At 58.0% G+C, this 23385-nt stretch overlaps 1 protein-coding gene across 1 annotated transcript in view; it reads left to right on the forward strand.

Annotated features, from left to right (window-relative positions):
- Positions 1 to 21527, forward strand: part of ASXL2 (ASXL transcriptional regulator 2) — a 65353-nt gene extending 43826 nt beyond the window's left edge. The window contains exons 5-12 of the mRNA XM_082276954.1: positions 1560 to 1672; positions 5696 to 5846; positions 8052 to 8192; positions 9234 to 9397; positions 10160 to 10256; positions 11010 to 11115; positions 12544 to 13204; positions 14844 to 21527. Coding sequence (XP_082133080.1) covers positions 1560 to 1672; positions 5696 to 5846; positions 8052 to 8192; positions 9234 to 9397; positions 10160 to 10256; positions 11010 to 11115; positions 12544 to 13204; positions 14844 to 17093 — 3683 coding nt within the window. The 3' untranslated portion in view covers positions 17094 to 21527. The remainder of the gene's footprint in view (positions 1 to 1559; positions 1673 to 5695; positions 5847 to 8051; positions 8193 to 9233; positions 9398 to 10159; positions 10257 to 11009; positions 11116 to 12543; positions 13205 to 14843) is intronic.
- The last annotated feature ends 1858 nt before the right edge of the window (positions 21528 to 23385 follow it).

Consider the following 23385-nt stretch of genomic DNA (forward strand, 5'->3'; position numbering starts at 1 on the left):
GTCACCTTTCCCCACGGGCAGGGATCACGGATGACCCGTTTCTGACCCAGACCTCTCAGTGGTGCAGCATCTGCTGGCATTCCAGGGCTGGAATTGCCTCCTCTGGGCTGTGTGTGCCCAGGATCCTGCTGTTCCCAGCTGCCCACAGCCCGCAGGAGAGCTTTGGGTTTTGTGGTTGTTACTGACTCCGTGTGTTTTATTGGAATGCTGCCTTCTGCTGGGGCGTTATTCTGGGGAGGTTCCCTTCTCCGTGGACCCTGAGCAGGTTCCTGCTGGCTGCAGTTAATGAAGGGCTGGGTCGTTATCTCTTGGCTCCTTCTCTGCTGATTGCCCAGGAAGTGTTAATTAATTGAAGTGTTAATTAATTGCCTTATGTGTGACTCTTGATTATCCCCCATGGCAGGGCCACCCCACCACCAAACCTTCCTCGTCTGGTTCCCCTGATCCCACGGGGGTTTTGTCACCTCCTAAATTCATGGCCTGAGACGTTCAGGAATTTGCTGAATTTTGCTGCTTTTTCTTATTAAGAGAAGGCTCCAGGGAGAGCTCAGAGCCCCTTGCAGGGCCTAAAGGGGCTCCAGGAGAGCTGGAGAGGGACTGGGGACAAGGCACGGAGGGACAGGACACAGGGAATGGCTTCCCAGTGCCAGAGGGCAGGGCTGGATGGGATATTGGGCAGGAATTGTTCCCTGGGAGGGTGGGCAGGCCCTGGCACAGGGTGCCCAGAGCAGCTGGGGCTGCCCCTGGATCCCTGGCAGAGCCCAAGGCCAGGCTGGACATTGGGGCTGGGAGCAGCCTGGGACAGTGGGAGGTGTCCCCAGATCCTGGGATTTGGGGTATCCTGTGCCAGACAGGTTCATTCAGGTGACTGGAGCAGCTGTTGTTTAATTCCCTTCCCCAATTAGTTGTTTGTAATGAGGCTCTCTAAAGGTTAAATCACCTGGAGCTGGAAGCTTCACTCCAGGAACTCTGGCTGGCTTGGGCTGGACTTCTCTCCATGTCTGGACTCGCCCACTGGGAATACACCCTCATTTCCTGGGGCATCCTGTGCATTCCCCTATTTCCTTTTAGAGAGGAGCTTTAGGTGATGTCCTCTCCTGTTCCTCTGCACCTCGTGCACGTTCCCAGCCTGCCAAGGGGCTGGGATTGACCCCGAGCAGGAGCTGCTGCCAGCGAGGGCCCTGACCTCCGGCCATTGCAGAGGGCCACAGCCAGGCTGTGATTCCAGCGTGGAGCTGGCTGGGCTGGAGCCTTTCCTCATGCTGCCCTGGGGTCTGAAGGCAGCTGTTTGCAGGTTTAATAAAAAGACATGGGCCAGAGCTGACCCAGCTGGATTTGGCCGTGGAGCTGCTGCCTGCAGTGGGGAACAGCTCCCTCGGGAAGGAGGGAGTGCAGTGATCCTTCCTGCCAGCAGTCACAGGTGCTGGAGGTGCTGGAGGCTCCTGAGGTGCTCTGACACAGGGAGGAGAGGGTGGGAAGGTGGGATCCTGTGTCTGTATAGATTTATATTTGTGTTTATATTTATTTTTATATTTGTATTTGCATCTCTGTTCCCGCAGTGTCGTCCCGCCTGGCCCCGACAGCCTCCCCGCAGTCCGGCTGCCCTTCCCCGTCCATTCCAGGCAAGGGCCTCTCCTCCTCCCAGAAGCACAGCAAGAAGGCTCTCAAGCAGGTGAGTGAGCCTGGGAGCCCCTGGAGATCTCGGCAGTGCCTTGATTTCCTGGGAAAGCAGCCCTGGGAAGCTGCTCCAGGCAGGGATGGAGCCCCAGGGGTCCTGCCTGGCTCTAACCAGGGCCTGCCTGGAGCTTCCCTCTCTCCTGAAGGTGATGGGAATGTTGTGCTGCTCAGTTCCTCTGATTTCTCCCTAAAAGAAGCCTGGACTTTTACAATTGTTACTTTAGAGAAAGGCATAAAATGTGATTTCTTTTCCCCAGTCCTTTGATGAGATTCCATGGCTTCCTGCTGTCGGAGGAAACGTGTTTGGTAAATTCAGACTTTGGGGGAAAGGAGTTCAGTGCACTGAGTTCTTCCCCTGGTGGGCAGCAATTCCCTCCCAAGGAATTCCATGGGTGCTGCGTGTCCTCATGGAGGGCAGGGGAAAGCAAGAGCAGGAATTCCATGGATGCTGGCTGTCTGAAGGGGAAAGAGCAGGAATTCCATGGACAGAGTGTCTGGAGGAGAAGGAGGGAGAATGCTGGGCCTTTGCATCGCTCCTCTCCTGGGTGCTGTGAGGCACAGAGCAGGAGTGACTGATTTCCATGGAATTTTTCATGGAATTTTCATGGAAAGGCCGTTGTGGATCCTGTTCCCTGCGTGCACAGCACAGAGTGGGAGCTGCTCGTGCTTCACGTCTGCTCCTCTTGATGCAAAATTGCAGCTGAATTTTCCCCAGTGTGGGGTTCCCAGGTGCTTCCCCAGCTGCACTGCTCGGGTTCCCAGGGTCCTTAGAGAGGAAATGCTCTGTCCAGGCTGGTTTTCCCTTGGGAAGGGGAATGTGTATGAGGAGTCATGGATCAGGTGCAGGGACTGTGGGAGCTGCTCACAGCAGATGGAATCACGAGGTGTCCCAGCAGGATTTGCTCTCCCAGCCCAGCCTAGTCCCTGGCTTGTTCCAGCGGAGAAGCAGCACTCGGGATGGCATTCCTGAGGTGCCCTGGCCTTGGGAAAGGATCTGCAGGGAGAGAGAAGTCGCTCATCAGGGGCTGTTACTGAGGAGGGCAGGGAGGGAGGGGGAGGATGAACGGGAGCTGTGGTTCCAGCCCCAGGGAGCTGAGGTGGTGCCAAAGGAGATGCCAGCTCTGGGAATTTCCTGTTCCCACGTGGCTGTTTGATTCCCCACTGGGAGCTCAGGCTGTGAGGGGGTTGTCACTGCAGCCAGGTTTTCCTCTGAGCTTCCAAACCCAGCTCCCACTTCCATTTGAATCCCCAGAAAATTGCTTCCCACTAATTGAGCAGGATATTAATGACAGTCTTTGCATTCCTCAGCCCTCGTTAATCCTGGCTGGCAAACATTCCCCAGCAGCCACACAGGCTCTTCCCTTCACAGGGGTGACCAGACTGGCACAGGGTGCCCAGAGCAGCTGGGGCTGCCCCTGGATCCCTGGCAGTGCCCAGGACCAGGCTGGACATTGGGGCTTGGAGCACCGTGGGGTAGTGGGAGTTGTCCCTGCCCATGGCAGGGGTGGGACTGGAAGTTATAAAAGGCAGCTAAAAAGAGGAAATTGGGATGGTGGGAAGGAGGGACGGGGCTGGAGAATGCCACGGTGTGAGTGAAAGGGGGATTAGAGGAACTCCCCTGTCCTTAATCCTGTCTGTGCCCTGGATTATTGCTGGGGGCTGGCTGGCTCAGCCCTCCCCTCCTCAGTAATTACAACATTCCTGGAGGGAAGAGGGCGTGGATTTCTGAGGGAGAACCTTTAACCCTAGGACTCCACATGCTGCCAGACTGAGAATGTGGATGGGGCTGTTCCAGAAACCAGGGTTTGGTTCATCCACACACCAGAGTTCAGCCTGGGCAATGCAGCTGATGCCTGTGCCATCCCCACAGCCTGGGGGAGGGTGCCAGGCTGCATTCCTTAGGATCCTCTGGAAGAATCCTGGCTTGGAGGTCAGAATTGAAATTGGCTCATCCTGCTGGAGATTCCACGACTCCCAAATCGTTTGGGTTGGAAAAGCCCTCAGAGCCCATGGAGTCCAACCATTCCCAGCACTGCCGAGGCCACCACTGACCCCTGCCCGTGTCCCCAAGTGCCACCTCCATGGGGCTTTTGCATCCTGAGGATTTCAGATCCATTCAGTGCTGAGGGAGGGACCCACGGCAGAGCTCTCCCCCGTGGGAGCAGCCCAGCAGTGGCATCAGGACACAGAGGGGTTGTGCCCCCTCCATCCCCGGAGCTTTCCAGACCCGGAGGAGCCCCTGGCTGAGCAGGAGTTGGGCTGGAGACTCCCGAGGTCCTTCCCCACCAGAATTATTCTGTGGTTGTCACAGACCCATGGATTGGTTTGGGTGGGAAGGGACCTCAAAGCCCACCCAGTGCCACCCCTGCCATGGGCAGGGACACCTCCCACTGTGCCAGGCTGCTCCCAGCCCCAATGTCCAGCCTGGCCTTGGGCACTGCCAGGGATCCAGGGGCAGCCCCAGCTGCTCTGGGCACCCTGTGCCAGGGCCTGCCCACCCTCCCAGGGAACAATTCCTTCCCAATATCCCATCCAGCCCTGCCCTCTGGCACTGGGATTCCATTCCCTGTGTCCTGTCCCTCCATGCCTTGTCAAGAGTCTCTCCCTCTCTTACCTTTTGGCTCCTTCAGGTCCTGGAAGGCCACAGTTAGGTCACCCCAGAGCCTTCGCTTCTTCAGGCTGGACAATCCCAATTTTCTCAGCCCTTCCCCAAGGAGAGCTGCTCCATCCCCCTGTTATGACAGGATTCAGTGTAATTTAGATTCAAAGAAACCCCCAAATGTTTAGAACAGGCATCAGAAGAGCAACGCTGACACGGAATTTAAAGAGGCATCCAAGGAGTTTCCTCCCGTTCCCACGTCCAGCACTGCGGGACCAAGAGCTGAGGGGACACAGGGAGCAAACCTGGAACTGTGTTACCTCAGCCAGGAAAAGCACAGCCAGTGTCCAGAGCCCGAGACGTGGCAGTGTGGGGTTCAGCCAGCCCTGGGCACAGCAGTGCCCACAGCCGCTGCTTCCCTGGTGGTCGCTGTGCCCTGGGCTTCACCCAGGCAGGATCTGAGAACCTTCCTTGAACTTGTTTGTGGATGTTTTATTCCTGTGAATGCCAGGGCTCTTTTCATCTCTCCTCTTTGAAAGCTTTTGACCTCAGTAACGGGAGGTCAGTTCAGTTCTGCCGTGTTTCCTCTGGCTGAACACTTCTCCAAGCTCTGGGAGAAGTGGCTGTGTAGGAACAATTTAATAAAGGGAAAACAGGATCCAGGGTGGCCCTTGGTTATCCCAGTCCTGCTGCTGTCAGTCTGCCTCATTTGTGTCCATGCAGCACAACAAATCCTGTTACTCCTGCTCTGAAATTCCATGGAATCCTTGATCTGTTGGCATTTTTCTGCTGTCGAGGTCAGCTGGGTTTGGATTTTGGTTTTTGCAAACAGAAACTTTGGTTTGCGGTTCATCCAAACCCCTCCTGTGTGAGCCCCGGGTGCCTCTGGGGCCCTGTCCTGGTGTGGCTTTAAGTCTTTCCTGAAACAAAGGTTTTTGTTTTGTTCTCTTCAGCGCTGGAATCTTTGTTACTGTGCTCATCAAAAGCCCTTCGCTAAGGGCAGTGTCTGTGGAGGGTTTGGGAAGCTGCTCTCCCAGGAGATGGGCTGAGCTCCGGGGTGCTGCTTTTACTCTGAAGTTCTTTGTGTGATTACTTCTTGAGCTGACTCCAGACCAGGAATCCTTCCTCTGTGTTTCTCTGGAGGTCCTTTTCTCCATGGGGCAGCACAAGAGGGGATGCTCGGTGACAGCGAACGTGCAGCTGCAGAGGTCGGAGGTGTCCGTTCGTAGCAGGGTGTTGGTGTTCAATCCCTCTGTCACCCGTGTCCCACTGGGCAGGCACGGGGGTGTCCTGGGGAGCTGAGGGGTGTCCCAGGCCGGGCTGCATTCAGGACTCCCGATCCCGCTGCCGCGCGGGGAGCCGCGGCCGTGTCCCGCAGGCTCTGCCGTGTGGCTGACCCTGGTGCTCCGTGTCCCGCAGGCCCTGAAGCAGCAGCAGCAGAAGCAGCAGCAGCAGCAGCAGCAGCAATGCCGGGCGGGAATGGCCCCGGGAATGGGGCCGGGAATGGCACTGCCCTCTAACCAGCACGTCCTGCTCAAGGCCAAGGCCGCCGCCGCGCCCGGGAAGTCGGGTACGTGCGGGACGCCGCTCCTGGGGACGGGGACAGGAGGGCAAACGGCTCCTTGTTCTGAAATATCAGCTTCTGTTTCCAGGGCTGGGGTTCTGGTGGGGATGCACCGGGTAAGGAGAGACCTTGGGTGGATCCTGCATGGATCTGGCTGTGCCACTGGCTCGTTAAAAGCTGCTCCCAGTGCTCAGTGACTTTCCCAGTCACCCATACCCCATGCAGGGCTTCCTCCTGGTGTTCCTGTTCAGGGTTCTCCTGGTGTTTCTGTTTCCGTGGTGAGTTCCGTGTCCTGTTCTCATCTGAAAGATCCCTGAGGGGTTTCCAGAATTTGTGCTGTTAGGAATTAGTGAGGTCACTGCTCTGCTCTGGCTGGTCTTCCAGGGCAGGAGCTCCTCAGCCAGCAGCAGATTTTCCATGGTATCCCAAATTCCTGGTAGTTACTTCCAGACAGTTTTGTCTGATTTCTTTCCAGAGTAACTGAGGGCTTGGTCAGGTCCTGGTTCTGAGCCACAGAACCCCCGAATCCCAGACTGCTTGGGTGGGAAGGGATCTCAGAGCCCATCCAGTGCCATGGGCAGGGACACCTTCCACTGTCCCAGGCTGCTCCAACCCATCCAGATCCCAACAAAACTGCATCTCCAGTCCCAAATCCCAGGGCTTTTTCAGCCCTCAAACTCTCCAGTAAAGCCTGGTGCTGTGGGTAATTAATTAGTATCAATTATTGGCCCCGTCCCAGTCCCAGAATTCCTTCCCTTCCCAGCTGTCAGTGCTTCAGCCAAGGAGCTGTGCTGGGAGCAGGGACAGCTGCCTGTAGAGGGAAGGAATTCTGCATCTGCCTCCGGGTTATTCCCTGCCAAAGCACCGGGTACAGGAGCTGGGCCTCAGGCAGTCCCTGGCACCTGCTGAATTCCCTGGACTGGGACAGGCTCAGTCTCCCTGACAATCCCTGGCAGGGCTCAGCATTCCACATCATTCCCTGCAGGCAGCTGGGATGTGGAACAGGGCCAGCTTGTGCCAGTCCCTCTCCAAGCCAGAGGAATCCCCAGTGTCCCCATTCTGTCCCTGGTGTGGGAGCAGCCAGAGAGGGTCCTGGAGCAGCAGTCTCAGTATTAAAAACATCTGTATTTGCATATCCTGGGAGTCACTGTGGGGATGTCCTGCTGAAATTCACAGGGCAGGGTACAGATGTTCCAGGAGCCATGAGAAGCTGGGAGTGCCTGGGAGCTCCCCTGACCCTCAGCCTGTCCTGGGGCAGGATCTGGGATTCATTCCTGGTGGCTGTTCCTCCTGCCTGTTGGGAGAGACACCAGTGGTGCAAAGGCCAGAAGCTCCCAGCAAGTCCTGCCCTTCCTGCTGGGGAACTCCAGCCTCAGGATCTTTCCTTAGGCTCAGCTCAGGATCTTTTCCTGCTCCCAGGCTTTTCCTTGAGTTCTTCCTCAGCTGGTTCCACGTGGGATCAGGGTGTTCAGGAGCCCCTCAGGCTGTAAATCCCTCCCTCTCAAGGCCTGGAAGGTTCCTGTGGCACGAGTGGCTCTTGTGTGTTGTTCTCCTTGGAGTCCCATGGTGCTGTACAGGGACAGCTCCCAAAAGGGACAGTGGGAGGTGTGGAGAGCAGGAAATTAAATGGAGGGGGGGAGGGAACAGCATTCTGGTGGAAAGCAGTGCTCTGATTCCACAATTTCAGGGATTTATTCAGAGCTGGAACAGCTTGTGTGAGGAAGGGAAGGGAGGGAGAGGAACCAGGATGGGAAACTGTCTCCGGAGCACTGGGAAGAGGAGGAGGAGGAATTCCCCAGGGTGGGCTGAAGAACAACAGCTGCAATAGAGGAGTGAAGTTTAGCAAGGGCATGAGAGGTGTGGGGAGGTGACAGCTCTGACAGGAGCTCGTTAACCCTGGAAGTGTTAATGGGACCACACCTGGCTCGGATACAGGTGGGAAATAAATGGGGATCAGCTGGGAAATGGACCCAAAGCACACACGGTGTGCCCGCCCATGCCTTTGTTTTGGGATGTTCTGGTGGCTCCAAGGGATGTCCTGCACTCAGTGCTGGGCTGCAGGTGCTCCAGGAGCACAGGAGTGTCTGTCCTGGAACTGCTGGGGCTGCAGGGGTAGGTCTGGGTGTTGCAGAACCTTCATTCCACGCAGGAATATCCTCGTGCAGGATTCCTCTGCGTGTCCCCGTGTTCCAGTGTCTCCCTTTCCGGCAGGTTGGGAAGGGAAGCAGGCGGATGGACATTCCAGCAGCCCCCCAAACTCCACGTCCAGCTCCTCGCCCTCGGTGAAGCTCGAGAACTCCCTGCCCGGGCTGGGGAAGAAGCCGTTCCCGAGATCCGACAGGCTCCACGCACGTAAGAGATGGATTTCCCTGCTTCTCCAGAGCTTTGGCTGCTCCAGGGCCAGAACAAAAGCCTGAAACAGCAAAATGGAGTGAAGTGTGATAACTCTGTTGCTGAGGGACTCTGGAAGGCACTGCCAGTCTGCTGGGAATTGGGATAAATAATTCAGAATGCCATCTTCAAACCAGCCCTTCCCAGTCCGCATCAGGCGGGCGTCTCCGAGTTCCCAGCTGCTGGAGAGCACAAAAGGACCTGCATTACTTACGGGCTTTTTAATGTACCTACACACCCTGATAAGATGAAAAAGGAAAAGAAATTCCTTCCTGGATCTCCTCCATCCCTCAGGCCCCGCTGGATTTGGCTCCCAGCCCTTTACTGGAGCCGGGGCTTTCTCAGCCTCCCCGGCCTTCCTGGTTCCTTTTGCATTTTCCAAGGGTGGGATTGACCCGGTGAATTTAGGGATATTCTTACAAAGTCGTGGAATGTCCTGAGTGGGAAGAGACCCACAAAGATCATGGAATGCAGCTCCTGGCCCTGCCCAGACACTCCAACAACCCCAGCCTGGGCATCCCTGGCAGCGCTGTCCCAACGCTCCTGGAGCTCTGGCAGCCTCGGGGCCGGGACCATTCCCTGGGGAGCCTGGGCAGTGCCCAGCACCCTCGGGGGGAAGAGCCTTTCCCTGATCTCCAGCCGTTCTCTCATTCTGAGGTCTCCATCCCAGATCGTGCCTCTGGGGAGAACAGGCACTGTCACAGAGCAGCAAAGTCCAAAAGAAATCCCCAGGAACAAACTGACCTTAACTGGAGACTTAAACCAGAAAAGGAGTTGTAGAACCCTCCTGAGAACCCTCCTTGCCAGGCCCCAGGCAGCCAGGGTCCCAGGGAGGTGGGCTGAGTGGGTCTGGAACGTTCTGTGCCTGGATCTCCAGGCTCTGTTGGTCGCTGTGTGTGCAGAGGTAAAACCGGCGTCGGGGTGGCTCCCACGGTGGCACTGCCGTGTGCAGGGACCCCGAGGAGGGCGGCCCAGGGGTGACCCAGCTGTGCTCCCTTGCAGGGCAGCTGAAGAGAGCCCGGTGCGCCGAGATCGACGTGGAGACGCCGGACTCGATCCTGGTGAACACCAACCTGCGGGCGCTGATCAACAAGCACACGTTCTCCGTGCTGCCCCCCGAGTGCCAGCAGCGCCTGCTGCTGCTGCTGCCCGACGTCGACAGACAGGTACGGGCAGCCCCTGGGGCTCCAGCACAGCCTGGGCATTCCGGCCTGCAGAGGGCAATGCCAGGCGGAGATCCCGTTCCTGTTGTGGTACCCTGGGTACCTGTGGGGGAGAGGGGCACGGGGTTAGGGGAGAGCGAATCCAGCTCCAGGGTGACCTCGTTGTGGCTTTCCAGGACCTGAAGAGAGCCTACAGGAAAGATGGAGAGAGACCTGGGACAAGGGCTGGAGGGACAGGACACAGGGAATGGCTTCCAGTGCCAGAGGGCAGGGCTGGATGGGATATTGGGAAGGAATTGTTCCCTGGGAGGGTGGGCAGGCCCTGGCACAGGGTGCCCAGAGCAGCTGGGGCTGCCCCTGGATTCCTGGCAGTGCCCAAGGCCAGGCTGGACATTGGGGCTGGGAGCAGCCTGGCACAGTGGGAGTGTTCCCAAATCCTCCAGAATTGCTGTGAGAAATACCCCCACTCCTCCCCACCATGATTTTAGTGTCACCCACCGAGGCATTGCTTTATTCTGGCTGGGGGGGTTGTGTGACAAAATCCGGCCTCCACAGAGCCGGGCACAAAACCTGCTCCCTTCAGCCTCCAGCCTGGCCCGAGCACAGCCGGGCTGGGGCTCTTGGGTTTCTCCCGAGTGAGCCCCAGGCAGGTTCCCGAGGGATGTGGGCAGTGCTGGGCTCGTGCTGTGCCCAGGGACACTGGCCCTGCCAGCAGGTGACCCCGGGCTGTGGCCAGCAAGTGACCCCAGGCTCTGTCTCTCGCAGGTGGGGGCCGATGGGCTGATGAAGCTCAGCAGCTCCGCACTCAACAACGAGTTCTTCACCTCGGCTGCCCAGGGCTGGAAGGAGAGGCTGTCAGAAGGTAAAGCCTCCCCACACATCCCCGCAGCTGGGGAGTGGCTGGGGAATGCCTGGAGGATGTTCCTGGAGAAGCTGGAGCTCTGCAGGCACTCGCTGCAGGCTGTGCAGGCAGGGGAGCCAGGCAAGCCCAGCACTCGGGGGCTCAAGGCAGAGGGGGCTGCAGAAGGAGCAAATCTCTGGAAATGAGAAAAGCAGGAGAAATGTGTTTAAAATCTTCTCAACTGCCAGCAGAGCTGGGGCACCTAGACACAGACATTGCTGAGGGGGCAGAGAAGGGAAATTCTGTTCCAGAGCAGAGCACGGTGTCACCAGCACGGGGTGCTCAGTCCTTTGAGCCAAACTTTGGATGTTCAGATGGGATACTGGGGAAAAATTTTTCCCTGTGAGGGTGGGGAGGCCCTTACGAGGCTGCTCAGGCTGTTCCCTCTCCTCCTGTCCCTGTTCCCTGCGAGCAGAGCCCGACCCCCCCGGCTGCCCCCTCCTGTCAGGGACTTGTCCAGAGCCACAAGGTCCCCCCGGAGCCTCCTTTGCTCCAGGCTGAGCCCCTTTCCCAGCTCCCTGAGCTGCTCCTGAGGCTCCAGCCCCTTCCCAGCTCCGTTCCCTTGACTGCCTCATTGCCCTGGAGCAGCCCCTGGGGCTCAGGCTGGGGCCAAGGGCAGGTGCAGCATCCCGGGCTCCTGGGACACACCCAGCTGGGCCCGTGCCCCATTACCCACCCCCTTCCTGTCTCAGAATTCCCCCTTCCATTCCACAGGAGAGTTTACCCCGGAAATGCAGCTCCGAATCCGGCAAGAAATCGAGAAGGAAAAGAAGGTGGAGCTGTGGAAGGAGCACTTCTTTGAGAGCTACTATGGGCAGAGGTGAGAGCTCGGCTGTGTCCTGTGCCCTGCCTGGCCAGGGGCTCCTGCTGGGGTTGGTCCATCCATGAACGTTGGGTCTCATCAGTCCTGGAACCTGGGGGAGGTCTCTGGCTCCAGCTGGTTCCAGGAAACCGGGAGATGCCGGCGGGATCCAGGTCAGGTGTGAAGTGTTTGCTGCCAGGATACCTCACACTTCGACCAGTGCAGGGTGTCCTGGCACCTCACACCTCTTCCCCTCCTTGCTTGGAGCCACCCCCACAGTTCTGCTGGCGCTGGGGCTCCGGAGGCCCTCGGAGCTGTGGTGGCCGAGCGTGCCCCACCTCAGGGTCAGGCCCTGCATTCCCACATCTCCCATCCCACACACCTGGTTAAACCCCCAAATCTGCAAAGCTTTTATTCTGTGCCTCCTCTTGCTTCAGGATTTTCCATCCTTTGGGGCTACAGGGAGGATTTGGGGTTTCTGAGGGAGTTCCTCAGAGACCTGGAAAGGAGCATACGCATGTAAATAACTGATCAGGAACTTCTAATCCTGCTTTGTGCCAGGTTGTCGTTTGTCCTCACCCTGCCAACCGCTTTGCCTCCCATCCATCCAGAGCATTTGGGTTATTCCTGGCATTCCATGGTGTGGTTGGGATGCTGTGGGCAAGCCAGGGGCTGGGGAGTGTCCATACAGGCTGTAGGAACAACAACCAGGCCGGGAGTGCAGCTCACAAAGAGCTTTATCAGCCACCTGACGCAGGTCTCTGCCCGTGGGAAGGTGACAACAGCCCCAGTCTCGGAGCATTAGGGGGACAGGGGACAGCAGGACAGCTGGAGGGGACGTGTGCAAGAGCAGGACCTCAGTTCCCTCCAGCTCCTAAGAACTTGTCTGGTGGGAACCAATCCATGGATTCACCAGACCTTCGTGGGGTCCTGTTTGGGGAGAACCCCCAGTCTGACAAATCATTAGCAGGGTGGATGAAGTGAATCCAAAAGGACTAAGTTGTCCCAGACACCACTCTGGGAATTAGATTCCATGTTCCCCTGGAGGAGATGGTGGGACCCCTCTCAGTCCCTTCCTGCCAGTGTCACCGTGTGAGCCGGGGTTGTCCCGTGCTGCAGAGGAGGCTGTGGGGGCTCAGACAGGGAACATTTGCTGTTGGCCAAACTCACTGGATTTGCAGCCTGGAAAATTGGTGTCTGGAACAGGCCTGGAGCTACCCCGTGTTCCATGCACTGCATTTAGCTGGGTTTAATCCTTGCTGCTGATTTCTGTTTCCTGTGGAAGGATTATCAGTAGGGAAGGTTCTCCATGGCTGTGGCACAGAATTGGGTGTGTGAGACATTTATTTAGGGAGTTTATTCAGAGAACCCTGCCGCCATTTCCCTGAGGACAGGATGGTTTTGCAGGGATGTTTTACCAAGCAAAGCCTCTGTTTTCCTTGGCAGTTCTGGGCTGAGCCCCGAGGAGTCGGAGCGGCTGACGGCACAGCCCGAGGCAGAGCCCACCCGACCCCGCAGCCCCCCGGCCCCACGCCGGGAGCAGGGCACGTCCCCGTCGGAGCCCAGAGCACAACCAGCGCAGGGGGCAGCGGCCAGGAGAGGAGCGGGACAGGAGGGCACAGAGGACGCGCAGCCCAAGGCGGCCAAGCCCGCCGAGGCCTCCCCAGACCGACGGGCGGCGAGAGCCAGCGACCGCCCTGGCCCCGTCAGAGAGAGAGTCCACGGAGAGGCCCTGCCCCAGGAACCCCAAAGTGCTGCCAGCCAGAAGCCAGAGGAGCAGAGGAATCCCGGGCTGGGGAAGGAGGGGCCAGGGAAGGAGACTCCGGGTGCCCCCAGCAAACCAAAGAGCCCCGAGGCAGCTGAAGGAGCGGCGAAGGTGCAAAGCCCTGCGGTGGCTCTGGACATGCAGGACAAGAAGCCCCTCGGTAGCCAGGCCATGGAGGTCAGTGTGGAGGCCCACAAGAGGAAGTCGGAGAGCAGGGAAGAGGCTCCAGCCAGCCCCGAGAAGAAGCCGCGTGTGGCGGAGCCCTGCCAGCACCACCAGGCCTTTCGGAACCAGCCCTTTCCCGGCACGGGGCCGGCCGTGCCGCGGGTGCCCCCGCTCAAGGTGAGCAGAGCAGGGACAGAGCCCGGCCCGGCCTCACACGGGGCTCAGCCAGGGCTCCCACCAGCTCACCAAACCCCAAAGAGCTCTGGGTTGGAAGGGACCTTGGAGCCCATCTCACCCCACCCATGCCACGGGCAGGGACACCTCCCACTGTCCCAGGCTGCAGACAGGGAGCTGCAGAGGCTCTGCAAGGCCGTGAGGTGCAGCCAGGAGAGCAGGCAGCTGGCAGGGGGGGAGACCCAGGGCCAGAGGAGTGAGTGCCATCCTCATCCAGAGGAGTGGGTGCCATCTCCTGCCGCTAGCCCAGACACCGTGGGTAAAGCCAGCCCCTCTAGCAGCACTGCAGTCTGGTTTGTAGTGCAGCAGTGCCAGGGCAGAAGCAGGGACGGAGCATTTTGGGGAACACCTCGGGACCAGAGGCCCTTTGGCTGCTGAGCCTTTGCAAGAAGCCACCTGGGAAGGAGGAAGGGAATGGGCCCCTGCTCAGGCAGGCAGGGGGAGGCAGCAGGACAGAAATGCTCTGGGGTTTGAGAGCCAGGCCGTAGGACCAGGCAGCTGCTGCTGAACCGGCTGGTCTGGGGCCTTAGGCAGAAGCTGAATTCCTGTATTCCTGTATGTCCTTGGAATTCTGCTCCCCTGTTAATATCCTTTTGTACCAAAAGGCTGCAAACTCAAAACTTTAAAAGCAGCTCATCATTGTCACCATGTTAATAAGAACAGCACAAAGGCAGGAAAGCATCAATGAAATTGTCAGTGACACAGAACTGGGGAAACTGGCCATAAAAGAGGTGAGGAATGTCATGCAGGAAGGAGGGTTGGCCTGCCAGGGCAAGAAAGGTGGGATTTAGTTTACCAACAGAGTGAGCTGAAGGTGATGGTGAATAGCTTCCCTTGAAAAGCAGGGGAAAATGGGGACAGACATGTCCCCAAGACGTGTCATTCCCCAAAAATGAAGGGGTGAAGTGGTTGATCAGAGCTCAGTGGATCCAGCAAGGTTTTTATGGATACGGAAAATAAATGTAACCTCAAATAAACTCCCTGAGATCTCTGTAGAGGGAACAGGGGAGCACCAGGCTCAGTGCAGGGCTGAGCACATGGGAAGAGCAGACACAGGGAAAGTCAGCTGGAACATTGGGGGAAAGGTTTTAGAAGGAAAGAGTAAATGATTGGCATTTTTTCTCCAGCTCAAGGGGTTATTATGGCTTTGTACAAAGGCACTGAGGAGACAAATGATGGGTGAGCCAGGGGGAAGAGCAAGGCTGAGTCAAGCAGGATGGTGACACCTTTCAAAGGACAGAAATGACATCTGAATAATGGGAAACAGAGGATCAGGGGCTGACAGGGCTGGGGGCTGGATCAGCCCTTCAGGGACGGAGCCTGAGGGCTCTGGGGTGATGCTGTGTGATGGTTCTCCCTGCGAGGGATGAGCTCCACTCAGGGCCACGGGGTTTGTACCACCCTAAAACTGCTTGTGACAGTCGGGCACATCTCTTGTCTCAAGGAAGGGACAGGAGGGGTTTCTCCAAAGGGATTTCTCCACAGCCACAGACAGTTCTCTAAGATGAAACTGCAAATACTTAAACCTGTGGCTCGAGCGTTCCCCGTGTCTCAGCTGTGCTTTTCTCCTGCTCTGTTCCAGATTCCCGTGTCCAGAATCTCCCCGATGCCATTTCCTGCGGGCCAGGTCTCTCCCAGGGGACGTGTCCCCTTCTCCCTCAGCAGTCCGGGCAGGACAGGGGCCAGGACCTTGGCCGACATCAAGGCAAGAGCCCAGCAGGCCAAGGCTCAGAGGGCAGCAGCCGCCGCCGCCGCCGCCTCGGCCGGGGGGGCTGTGCCGGGGCCCGGCCCGGGCGGGGGGAGACCCCCGGGCAGGGGGGGAGACGGGAGAGACCCCGGCGGAGCCACCCAAACTGCAACTGGAGCAAACGCACTGGAACTGGCAGGAACTGGAAGCGGGGGAGGTTCGAGAAGGTTTCTTCCCCAGGGCCCAGGGCCCTGTTCCCAGGTGGAGAGCCAGGCGGAGCCGGGAGCTCCTCGCCATCCTCCTGGAGCACAACTACAGCCAGGGGCCCCCGTGGTGCCCCGAGCCCCCGGCCCTGCAGCAGCCCCGGCGCTAGGGAACGGTGCGGGGGCCACGCCGGGGTCCCCACACGCCAGCACTGGGGACCAGGCAGGGACAGCCCCTCCTGCCCCGGCCCGGGGGCCTCCGGCAGCCGGGAATGGACCCAGCGGCGCCAGCGGAACCCCGGGAGCACCCACGGCCTCAGGAGGGACCGGCTCTGACCTTGCCAAAAGCAAAGCTCCTTCCCCTGTGGTGTCCTCCCTGCCACCCGCAGGCCCCGGAGCCCAGGCTGGAGCTGTGGGCGCACCCGTCCCACCCTCCAGCACCTCCTCAGTAGCACCCAGCCTTAAATCTCCTCCCAGTGGGGCCCTGCCCAGAGTGAGCTCCAGCATTCCTGCCAACAACCCTTTGGTCACCCAGCTGCTCCAAGGCAAGAGCGTCCCTCTGGAGCAGATCCTGCCCAAGCCGCTCACCAAAGCAGACATGAAAACTGTCCCCGTGGCTCCTCAGGAAGAGAAGGGAGCAGCAGCTCCCGGTGCAGCGGGGAACGGTGCCGAGGCGGGGGACAGACCATCGAGTTTGCCCCCACAGCAGCTCGGGAAGATCTTCTGCAAGAACAGGCCTCTGCCTCACATTCCAAGGACCTTCCCGTTGCCCTCGGGAAAGGCCCCCAGTCCTGAGCAGCACCAGTGCCACGAGGCGCTGAGCAAATCGACCCAGGAGCAGATCCTGCAGACTCTCATCAAGAAGGTGCAGAGGCAGAACCTGCTGCCCATCCTTCAGCCCTCGCAGCTGAACCTCCCGCACTCAGGTTTCCCAGTGGAAAACAGCTCCACCAGCCAGAGATTCATGCTGGGCTTCACGGGCAGGAGGACGTCCAAGCCCGCCATGTCTGGGCACTACCTGCTCAACATCTCCACCTACGGCCGTGGCTCGGAGAGTTTGAGGAGAGGCTTCTCCCTGAACCCCGAGCCCCGCCTGGGGCTGAGCAGCCCCGCCGACGGTGCCAGGGCAGAGTTTGGGGAGTGCGAGGAGATGGGTGGCCAGGGCAGCAGCAGCGAGGAGGACGCGGATGACGAGAGCTCCGGGGATGAACGGGAGCACATCGGCATCAAAGAGGAGCCATGGGCACCGCAGGGGTCTGGGCAGGGGGAGAAGGAGCAGGGCTCACACGGCACCGGCCCTGCGGACCCTGGCTCCCTGGGGACCAAGGCTGGCAAGGCCGAGGCAGCTCCGGCACCGCCAGCAGCCGGCCCCAAGGAGAACGCGCCGGCGCTGGACGGCCCCGCGCTGGCCCGGGACCTGCTGCAGGCGGCGCAGGAGCAGATGGCCCACACCATGAGGGGCAAGGGGCACGGCAGCACAGAGCTCTTTGGGCCCCCCGCCCCGTCCCCAGACTCGGCGCAGCCGCAGCCTCCGCTGCTCCCTGCCCCGCACCCCCCGAAGCTGCCTGGGAGTGCCGGGGCGCAGCTCCTGGGGCCCAGCTACAGCGGCACAATAAACGTCTCCACCTCGCCCGACATAGGCCAGGGCTCACTCGTGACCGGGCTGTCTGAGTGCAACCAGCTGGCCAGCTCCATGGGCAACGTCATGTCCTTCTCCGTGACCGTCACCACCATTCCCACCGGCCAGGCTGTGAACTCCGGCGGCCACGGGCAGAGCCTCCCGGTGCAGCCGTTCGCCGAGGACGGCGGCATGGAGGATCCCCCTTCCAAATGTTACTGCAGGTTGAAAGCCATGATCATGTGCAAGGGCTGCGGTGCCTTCTGCCATGACGACTGCATCGGCCCCTCCAAGCTCTGTGTCTCCTGCCTCGTCGTGCGGTAACAGCGGCGGCACGTGGGGAACAGGACGGCTTCCTCCGGGGGCTGCTTTTGGAAGTATCTTGGGAAGAAACAGGAATTTTACTGCCTTGCACAAGAGACACGTTACTGAATCAGGAATACAGAGTAGAGTCCTTCTTTCATTAACGAAAGAGCACCTTCTTGTACAGGGAGTCGAAATCGCGCTCGACTACGTGAATTGTGACAAGAGTTTGCACTTAAGGAATTATGTAAATATGCCACATTATTTTGTTTAAAGATATTTTTTCAATCTTTTAGGAGATAGTGTTTGACTTGTACTGCAGTTCCAGTAACCCCAGCCTGCTCTGAGCATGTTTGCTGAGCTCTGCTCTCCCCGGGGGATCCAGCCCATAGCCCATTGTTGGTCTTCTCTTGGCAAAGGGAATGGGATAATCAGAGTCCGGCCGTGTGTGGTGATGGAGCACCGAGGCAGGAGCCCTGAGCAGGCTCCCTTGGCTGCTCCCAGTTCAAATCCCCGGGAACAGGGAGGCACCACCGATGGGGTGCCAGCCTTTCCATCCATTGCCTTTCCCCTGTGACCTGGCTGTTCCCAGAACGCTCCTGGGCTGTGCAATACGGGCTGGTGTTCCTGGTTTGCAAACCCCTCCTCTCCCAGTAACCGAGCTGAAGGGAGGTGGGGTCCGGCTGTGCTGCTGGTGGAACTGCAAGAAGGAGCTGTACTGACCATGGGGTTGGGGGTCACCAGAACAGCTCAGTCTGGGGCTGTGGGTGTCCCACCAGAGCAGGGGTCACACAGCTGTGCTTGGCCTGGCAGGACTGGGCAGGAATCTGCTCCTGGGCATTCCCTGGGAGCTGCCATCCCATGGCCCAGAGCCAGTTGCTCTTGGGACATGGGGGCAGGTGAAGGGCACGAAGCATCACCCTTGGTCCTGGCATGCTCTGGGAAGCGCTTTGTGCTTGTCCAAACACCCCCATGGTCAGAGATCTCCAGTGTCTATCCAAGATTTTGTATTTCCTGGGTGTAGGGAAAGGCAAATGAGTGTCAGCCTGGGCCTTGCTGGGCGGCTCTTTGTGTTTGGAATACCAAATTGGGCTGGGCTCAGCTGAGGGAGGGGTGCTGGGGCAGCCCCTCAGACCTGACCAGGGACATGGCTGGTGACACCTGTACTCCCTGTCAGTTCCTGGATTCCTTCACTTGGACTGATGGAAATCAAAGCACAGCGGCCCCGTGTTCCCGGGAGCTGAGGATGCTGATGGAGCACGAGTCACTCGAGGGCTGTTCCTCTGCCGGGGCGGGCGGGGGCCTTGCTGCACCCTGGTCAGGGAACAGAGCTATATATGTTTGTGATGGAGAAGCACTGAATTCACTTTTAATCCAAAGGCCTTTTTAAGATGAAGCAATATTCCCACAGCAGTGGGGCAGCTGAGTGTGCATGGGGTCCTCAGCCTTCCCTTCCCCTCTCCTTGGTACTACTGCTCCCCACCCCTTCTCCCCAGGAACACGGCACTGGTGGTGAGGAGCAGAAGTAATTCCCTGGGTGATTTTCCAAGGATTGTCCAAGGCTGCCAGAGCTCCAGGAGCCTTTGGACAACGCTCTCAGGCAGATTGCTGGGGTGTCTGTGCAGGGTCAGGAGTTGGGCTGGATGGTCCCTGTGGATCCCTTGCAGCACAGGATATTCCATGACTGTCATTTAGTTGGTGATGATAAGGAAAAGGGAGTTGCAGACTTGATCCCGTGGTAGCAGGAGCGTTTCCTTCCCTGCCCAGGGAGCGCAGCCGCCTCCAGAGCAGCAGGAGCTGCAGCATCACCTGCTCTGGGTTCCATCATCTTAAATTTATTGCGGAGCAGTGACCCCCACTGTCGTGATTCCACATCACTGCTCGAGCATCCTGTGGCGAGGAGGATTTAGGGATTAGAAATGAACTCAGTTTTTTAAATCTAAAACTGAAATCTCAATAAATTGCACAGGATTGTCCCCACGAGCATCTCACACCCGTGGTGGTGGTAGCCCGAGAACCCCTGGCCTGTGCGTGTTCCTGCCACTTCCTGCTTCCAGCTCTTGTTCAGGAAGAGGAATTCCTGCATTTTCGTAAACCTGCGGACGCAGTGTGGGCTGGTTTGGAGCTGAGAGCAGGATCTGTCCATTCCTCCCTCAGGCCTCACCCAGACAGGAAGGAAGTTCCTTCCTGTGATCGTGGACAGACACTTCCATTCCTGGCTGGGACAGCCCGGGAGAGTCCAGTGCGCAGTTTGGTCCTGGTTATGCAACTCACTGAGTCGTTCTCAGGGGAGAGGGAGGGGTTTCGCTGCACGCTTGGGTCACTTCTGGTCTTGCCTTGGCTCCTCTCAGGGTGTTTTTCCAGGCTGCTGGAAAGGGGGAAGCAGAGGATGAGGAGGGACCTGTGGCCCTGAGCACTCACAGGCGTTCCAGCTGCTGCAGCTGCTGCTGGAAAACTCTTGCAGAGCTCCCCTGGCGTTTCCCAAACCGTCACCGCCCTGGCTGTGGCTCCAGCTGGTTCCTCCCGCTGGATTTCCCGCTGTCTTCTGCTGAGTGTGGATTGGGGTTGCTGTGCCCGTTCCCCGGCAGCGCAGGGAGCCGCCGTTCCCTGAGCCATCCCATGGGAATGTGCCCATCTGGCCTGGCCATGCCAGGAGGGGCTGACCTGGGGTGGGACAGTCGGTGATCCTGGATGTGGAGGTGGCCCCAGGCTGGCGTTGGCCGGGGTAGGATCGTGTTGGTGCCTCGGGAGTTCACACCTGTCAGTGCCTTAGTTCCATTTCATGGATCAACACTTTGCTTGGGCTACTTTTCTTCCGTTTCTTTTTAAGGAAATCGATTCTCTCGGTGCCCGCCTGAGGTTTGAGCACGCTCCTGGTGCAGCCTGGCGGAGCATCTCCGTGGGTGAGCAGAGGGCACCGAGTGTGAGGGAATTGTTCGGGATAACGGGCTCAGTGTAATAATCCCTGAGGTACTCCCTGGAGTAGGGACAGCCCTGGAAGTTTTGCATGTGCTGCAGCTGGGTGTGGGATGATGGGTTTCAGAAGGGCGAATGCTGCAGCCTGTGTAGTTCCTGGGGTGGGATCAGCCTGTCCCACTGCTGAGGCTCCTTCCCATCATCCGCCCTTCCCACAGACAGTAAATCCATCTCCACACGGGATTTATAATAAAGGGATGTCGTGACGGGGTTTAAAGTATTAGACTGTGGTCCCCCAGGAGGAATGAATTTAACAGCACTGCAGGGAATGGTGGTATCAAAAATCCGGGATTTCCAGAGCCTGATGTCAGAGTGTTTGTGGCAGGGAAAGGAACCTGAGTAAGGGAAGAGGTTTCAGTTTCCCTTTTCAGGACACAGAACTGGAATTGAAGCCTGACCAACGCTTCGCTTCCCAGCCCCAAACCCCATGGACACCGGAGGCGCCAGCGTGGCTCTGGGGGCTCAGGTTTTGAGCCAGGGGGGCAGCAAGGGAAGGAATTTTACCGTCCCTCCTGGAATTCACAGGAAAGAGGAGGTTCCAAGCAGTTGCACTGGTTGGGGAGTTGGATTTTTTTTGGTTGCACAAAACAGCTGCTGGAGCAGCAGTTCCTGGTCAGGTCGTTACTGGGAGGGGCGCTCAGGAGGGATCCTCAGGAGGGAGGCAGCAAAGACAGCCCCGGGCCGGGAGGGTGGAGCGGGTTTGGGGCTTCTCTCCTCCGGGGAGGCTCAGGCCGATGGTTCATGTGACCCACGGGAAGGTCGGGAGAACAGGACCGGGCTGGGGTTTCCCGCTGCAGGATCCCACAGCGGGAATGTGGGAGGGCCCCGAGCGATCACTTTGATTAGCACAGATCAATCGCGGGTGGGCAGAGCGCTCCGAGTGCGGCTCGGGCGGCTGCCGGGAGGGAGCGGCCCCCAGCGTTCCTCGGTCCCCGGGTTGTTTTTAATGCTTACGTTTGCTATTCGTGCAGAGCGAGTCTAAGAGCTTACAGTAATATATTTTAAGTAATATATATTTTAGTATCTGTAAAGAGCGGGCAAAGGAGGGGTTCTGAGGTGGTGACAGGGTACCGGAGGGCAGTTCCTCGGCCAGGCCAGCGGGGGTTACTGCAGCACAACTGAGAAGATTCATTTCCTGCCGTTAATGCAATAAAAACGGGAATTCTCACAAAGAAGCAATCCAATACTGTTTCCCAGAGGCTTTTCCTGTGTGGACAACAGGCCTGTAAACACAGTTCCAAAAATTCTAAACCTTTGTCTTTTGCCTTTTTAAAAGGGACTTCGATTGGGCTTGAGGGTCTGTACAGCAAAATCGAGGTGACACCATTTGAAAATGTATTTTTACACAAATAATATAGAAAAAAAATCATATTTTACATAAGAATTTTAAGTATTTGAAATATGTGTATATATATACTGTATGTACTTCGTATATGTTTTATTTTACATTTTCAATGTATTAAAAAGTATTTGAGCTGGTTGGATCTGAGATGTAATAGTGTTTAAAAACACAAAACCAAGGGAAAGGAGCCTGGGGGGAGAGCGGGTGGGAGCTCTGCAGGGAAGCACAAGCCCAGAGCAAAGGGCTTGGGGAAGGTTTTAGCAGTTTGAGAGCCTTCAGACATTTCCCAGTCCTGTGTCCTGCCTGTGTTGCCGTAAATGGTTCTGTTTTCCTCGTGACCACCTGGAGAGATCCACGTGGGAAGACCAGGAGCCGGGATGGATCCTCCCCACAACGACCCTGCACAGCCAAAGCTGCTGCAGCCCTGCTCGGCCAAACTCAGCCCAGAGCGACTGGGTTTGCTCCAGCCCTGAATGGGAGTAAATGGGGGGGTTCTCCACAGAATCATTTAGGTTGGAAAAGACCTCCAAGCTCATGGAATCCAACCTTTGACTGACGCCACCCTGCGGGAGCCTCTCGTGGTGCTTACAGGGGATTCAGACACCAAACCTCCACCAGTGATTTCAGGGGAACTCCAGCAAAGCTGGGGGTTTCTTCACTCTGCAGGGCTTTTGGTGAAAATCTCCCTGCAGAGGTCAATGCATCTTGGCAGCTGGCAGAATTGAATTCCCATTGGGAGCGGGGTCCCAGCAGGGCACTGAGAGCAGGCTGGGGGGTCTGACCAGACACAGCTCCATGTGCTGCAAATCCCAGCTCCTCCTGGAGCTCTTCCTTGGGCCCAGCAGCCAATCCCCCAGCACTGGGGGTGCCAGTCTGGGGAGCAGGAGGAGACCCCTGGAGCGCCTGGCCCCAGGCTGCACCCTGCCAGGGAACACAGTCCCTGCTGAGGGAGGGTGGGGGCAGATTGGAGCCCAGAGGTGGCTGCACCAGCCCCATGCCCTGCTCTGTGAGGCCCTTGTTGGCTCAGGTGAATCTCAAATGACATTTATTCCATTTAATCCAGTGAGTGTTCCGGGATCCTGTCTGTAAGCCAGAGCTGGGTGCAGCGGTTCTGCCCCTGGGATGTGCAGGGGAGGAAATGAGGTGGGAAAAGGAGCAGTGTGAACCTATCAGGGTCAAAGGTACAAAAATGACCCCTGGAAAGGTGTGGAACTGGTACTTCTGTCCTTGATTGTTGTTGGGATGTCCTGCAAAGACAAACCGTGGCACCCAGCTGTCAGAGCTGCTCTGGGCAGGATGGGGACTTGAACCACCCCTGCACTGAGAGGATAATGCGGGGGCTGGGCAGGGCTGTCCCTCCTGTGCCTCGGCTCTGTGTCCAGAGGGATCCTGCCTTCATCCCAGACCTCCTCATCCCAGCTGCCTGCCCCACCTGCAAAGCCACCTCACACCTGAGAGGGAATGACAGCCTTGAGAGTTGGTTCCTATTTAAGGTGCATGGGTGAGATAAAATATAAAATGGCGAAGTGTTGGAGCTGCTGCACTTCCGAACAAACCTCCCGTATTCCCCTGGTACTGCTGCCCCTCCCAGCCCTCCCCTCCCAGTGCAAAACTCAACTGAACTGGTCTCCTTTGCCTTTCAGTTCTGACTTCTCTGATGGAGCATTGCGGATTTTATAGTGGAAAAGGTGGGCTGAGAGTTTTTTACCTTTGGAGGGCTCTGGGCTCCTCCTGGCCTGATCCCAGGGATGTGATCCCCCGGGCAGTGAACGTGCTGCAGCTGCCACAGCTTCCTGCAGGCCTGCTTCCCAGTGGATGGGATTCACCTGTCCTGATGGGATGGGTGCTACCTTGAGCCTCATGGACACAGGTTTTAATCTGGTGTCCAGAGGTGTCCCAAGGATGAGCCCACAAACCAACTCCGTAGCACTTCCAGACCACCTTATACAATGTATAAAATTCCACCTTAGCATCTGGCACAGAGGGGGATCCGAG

Source organism: Coloeus monedula (assembly GCF_965178545.1).
Source record: "Coloeus monedula genome assembly, chromosome: 2".
NCBI classification, from domain to species: Eukaryota; Metazoa; Chordata; class Aves; order Passeriformes; family Corvidae; genus Coloeus; species Coloeus monedula.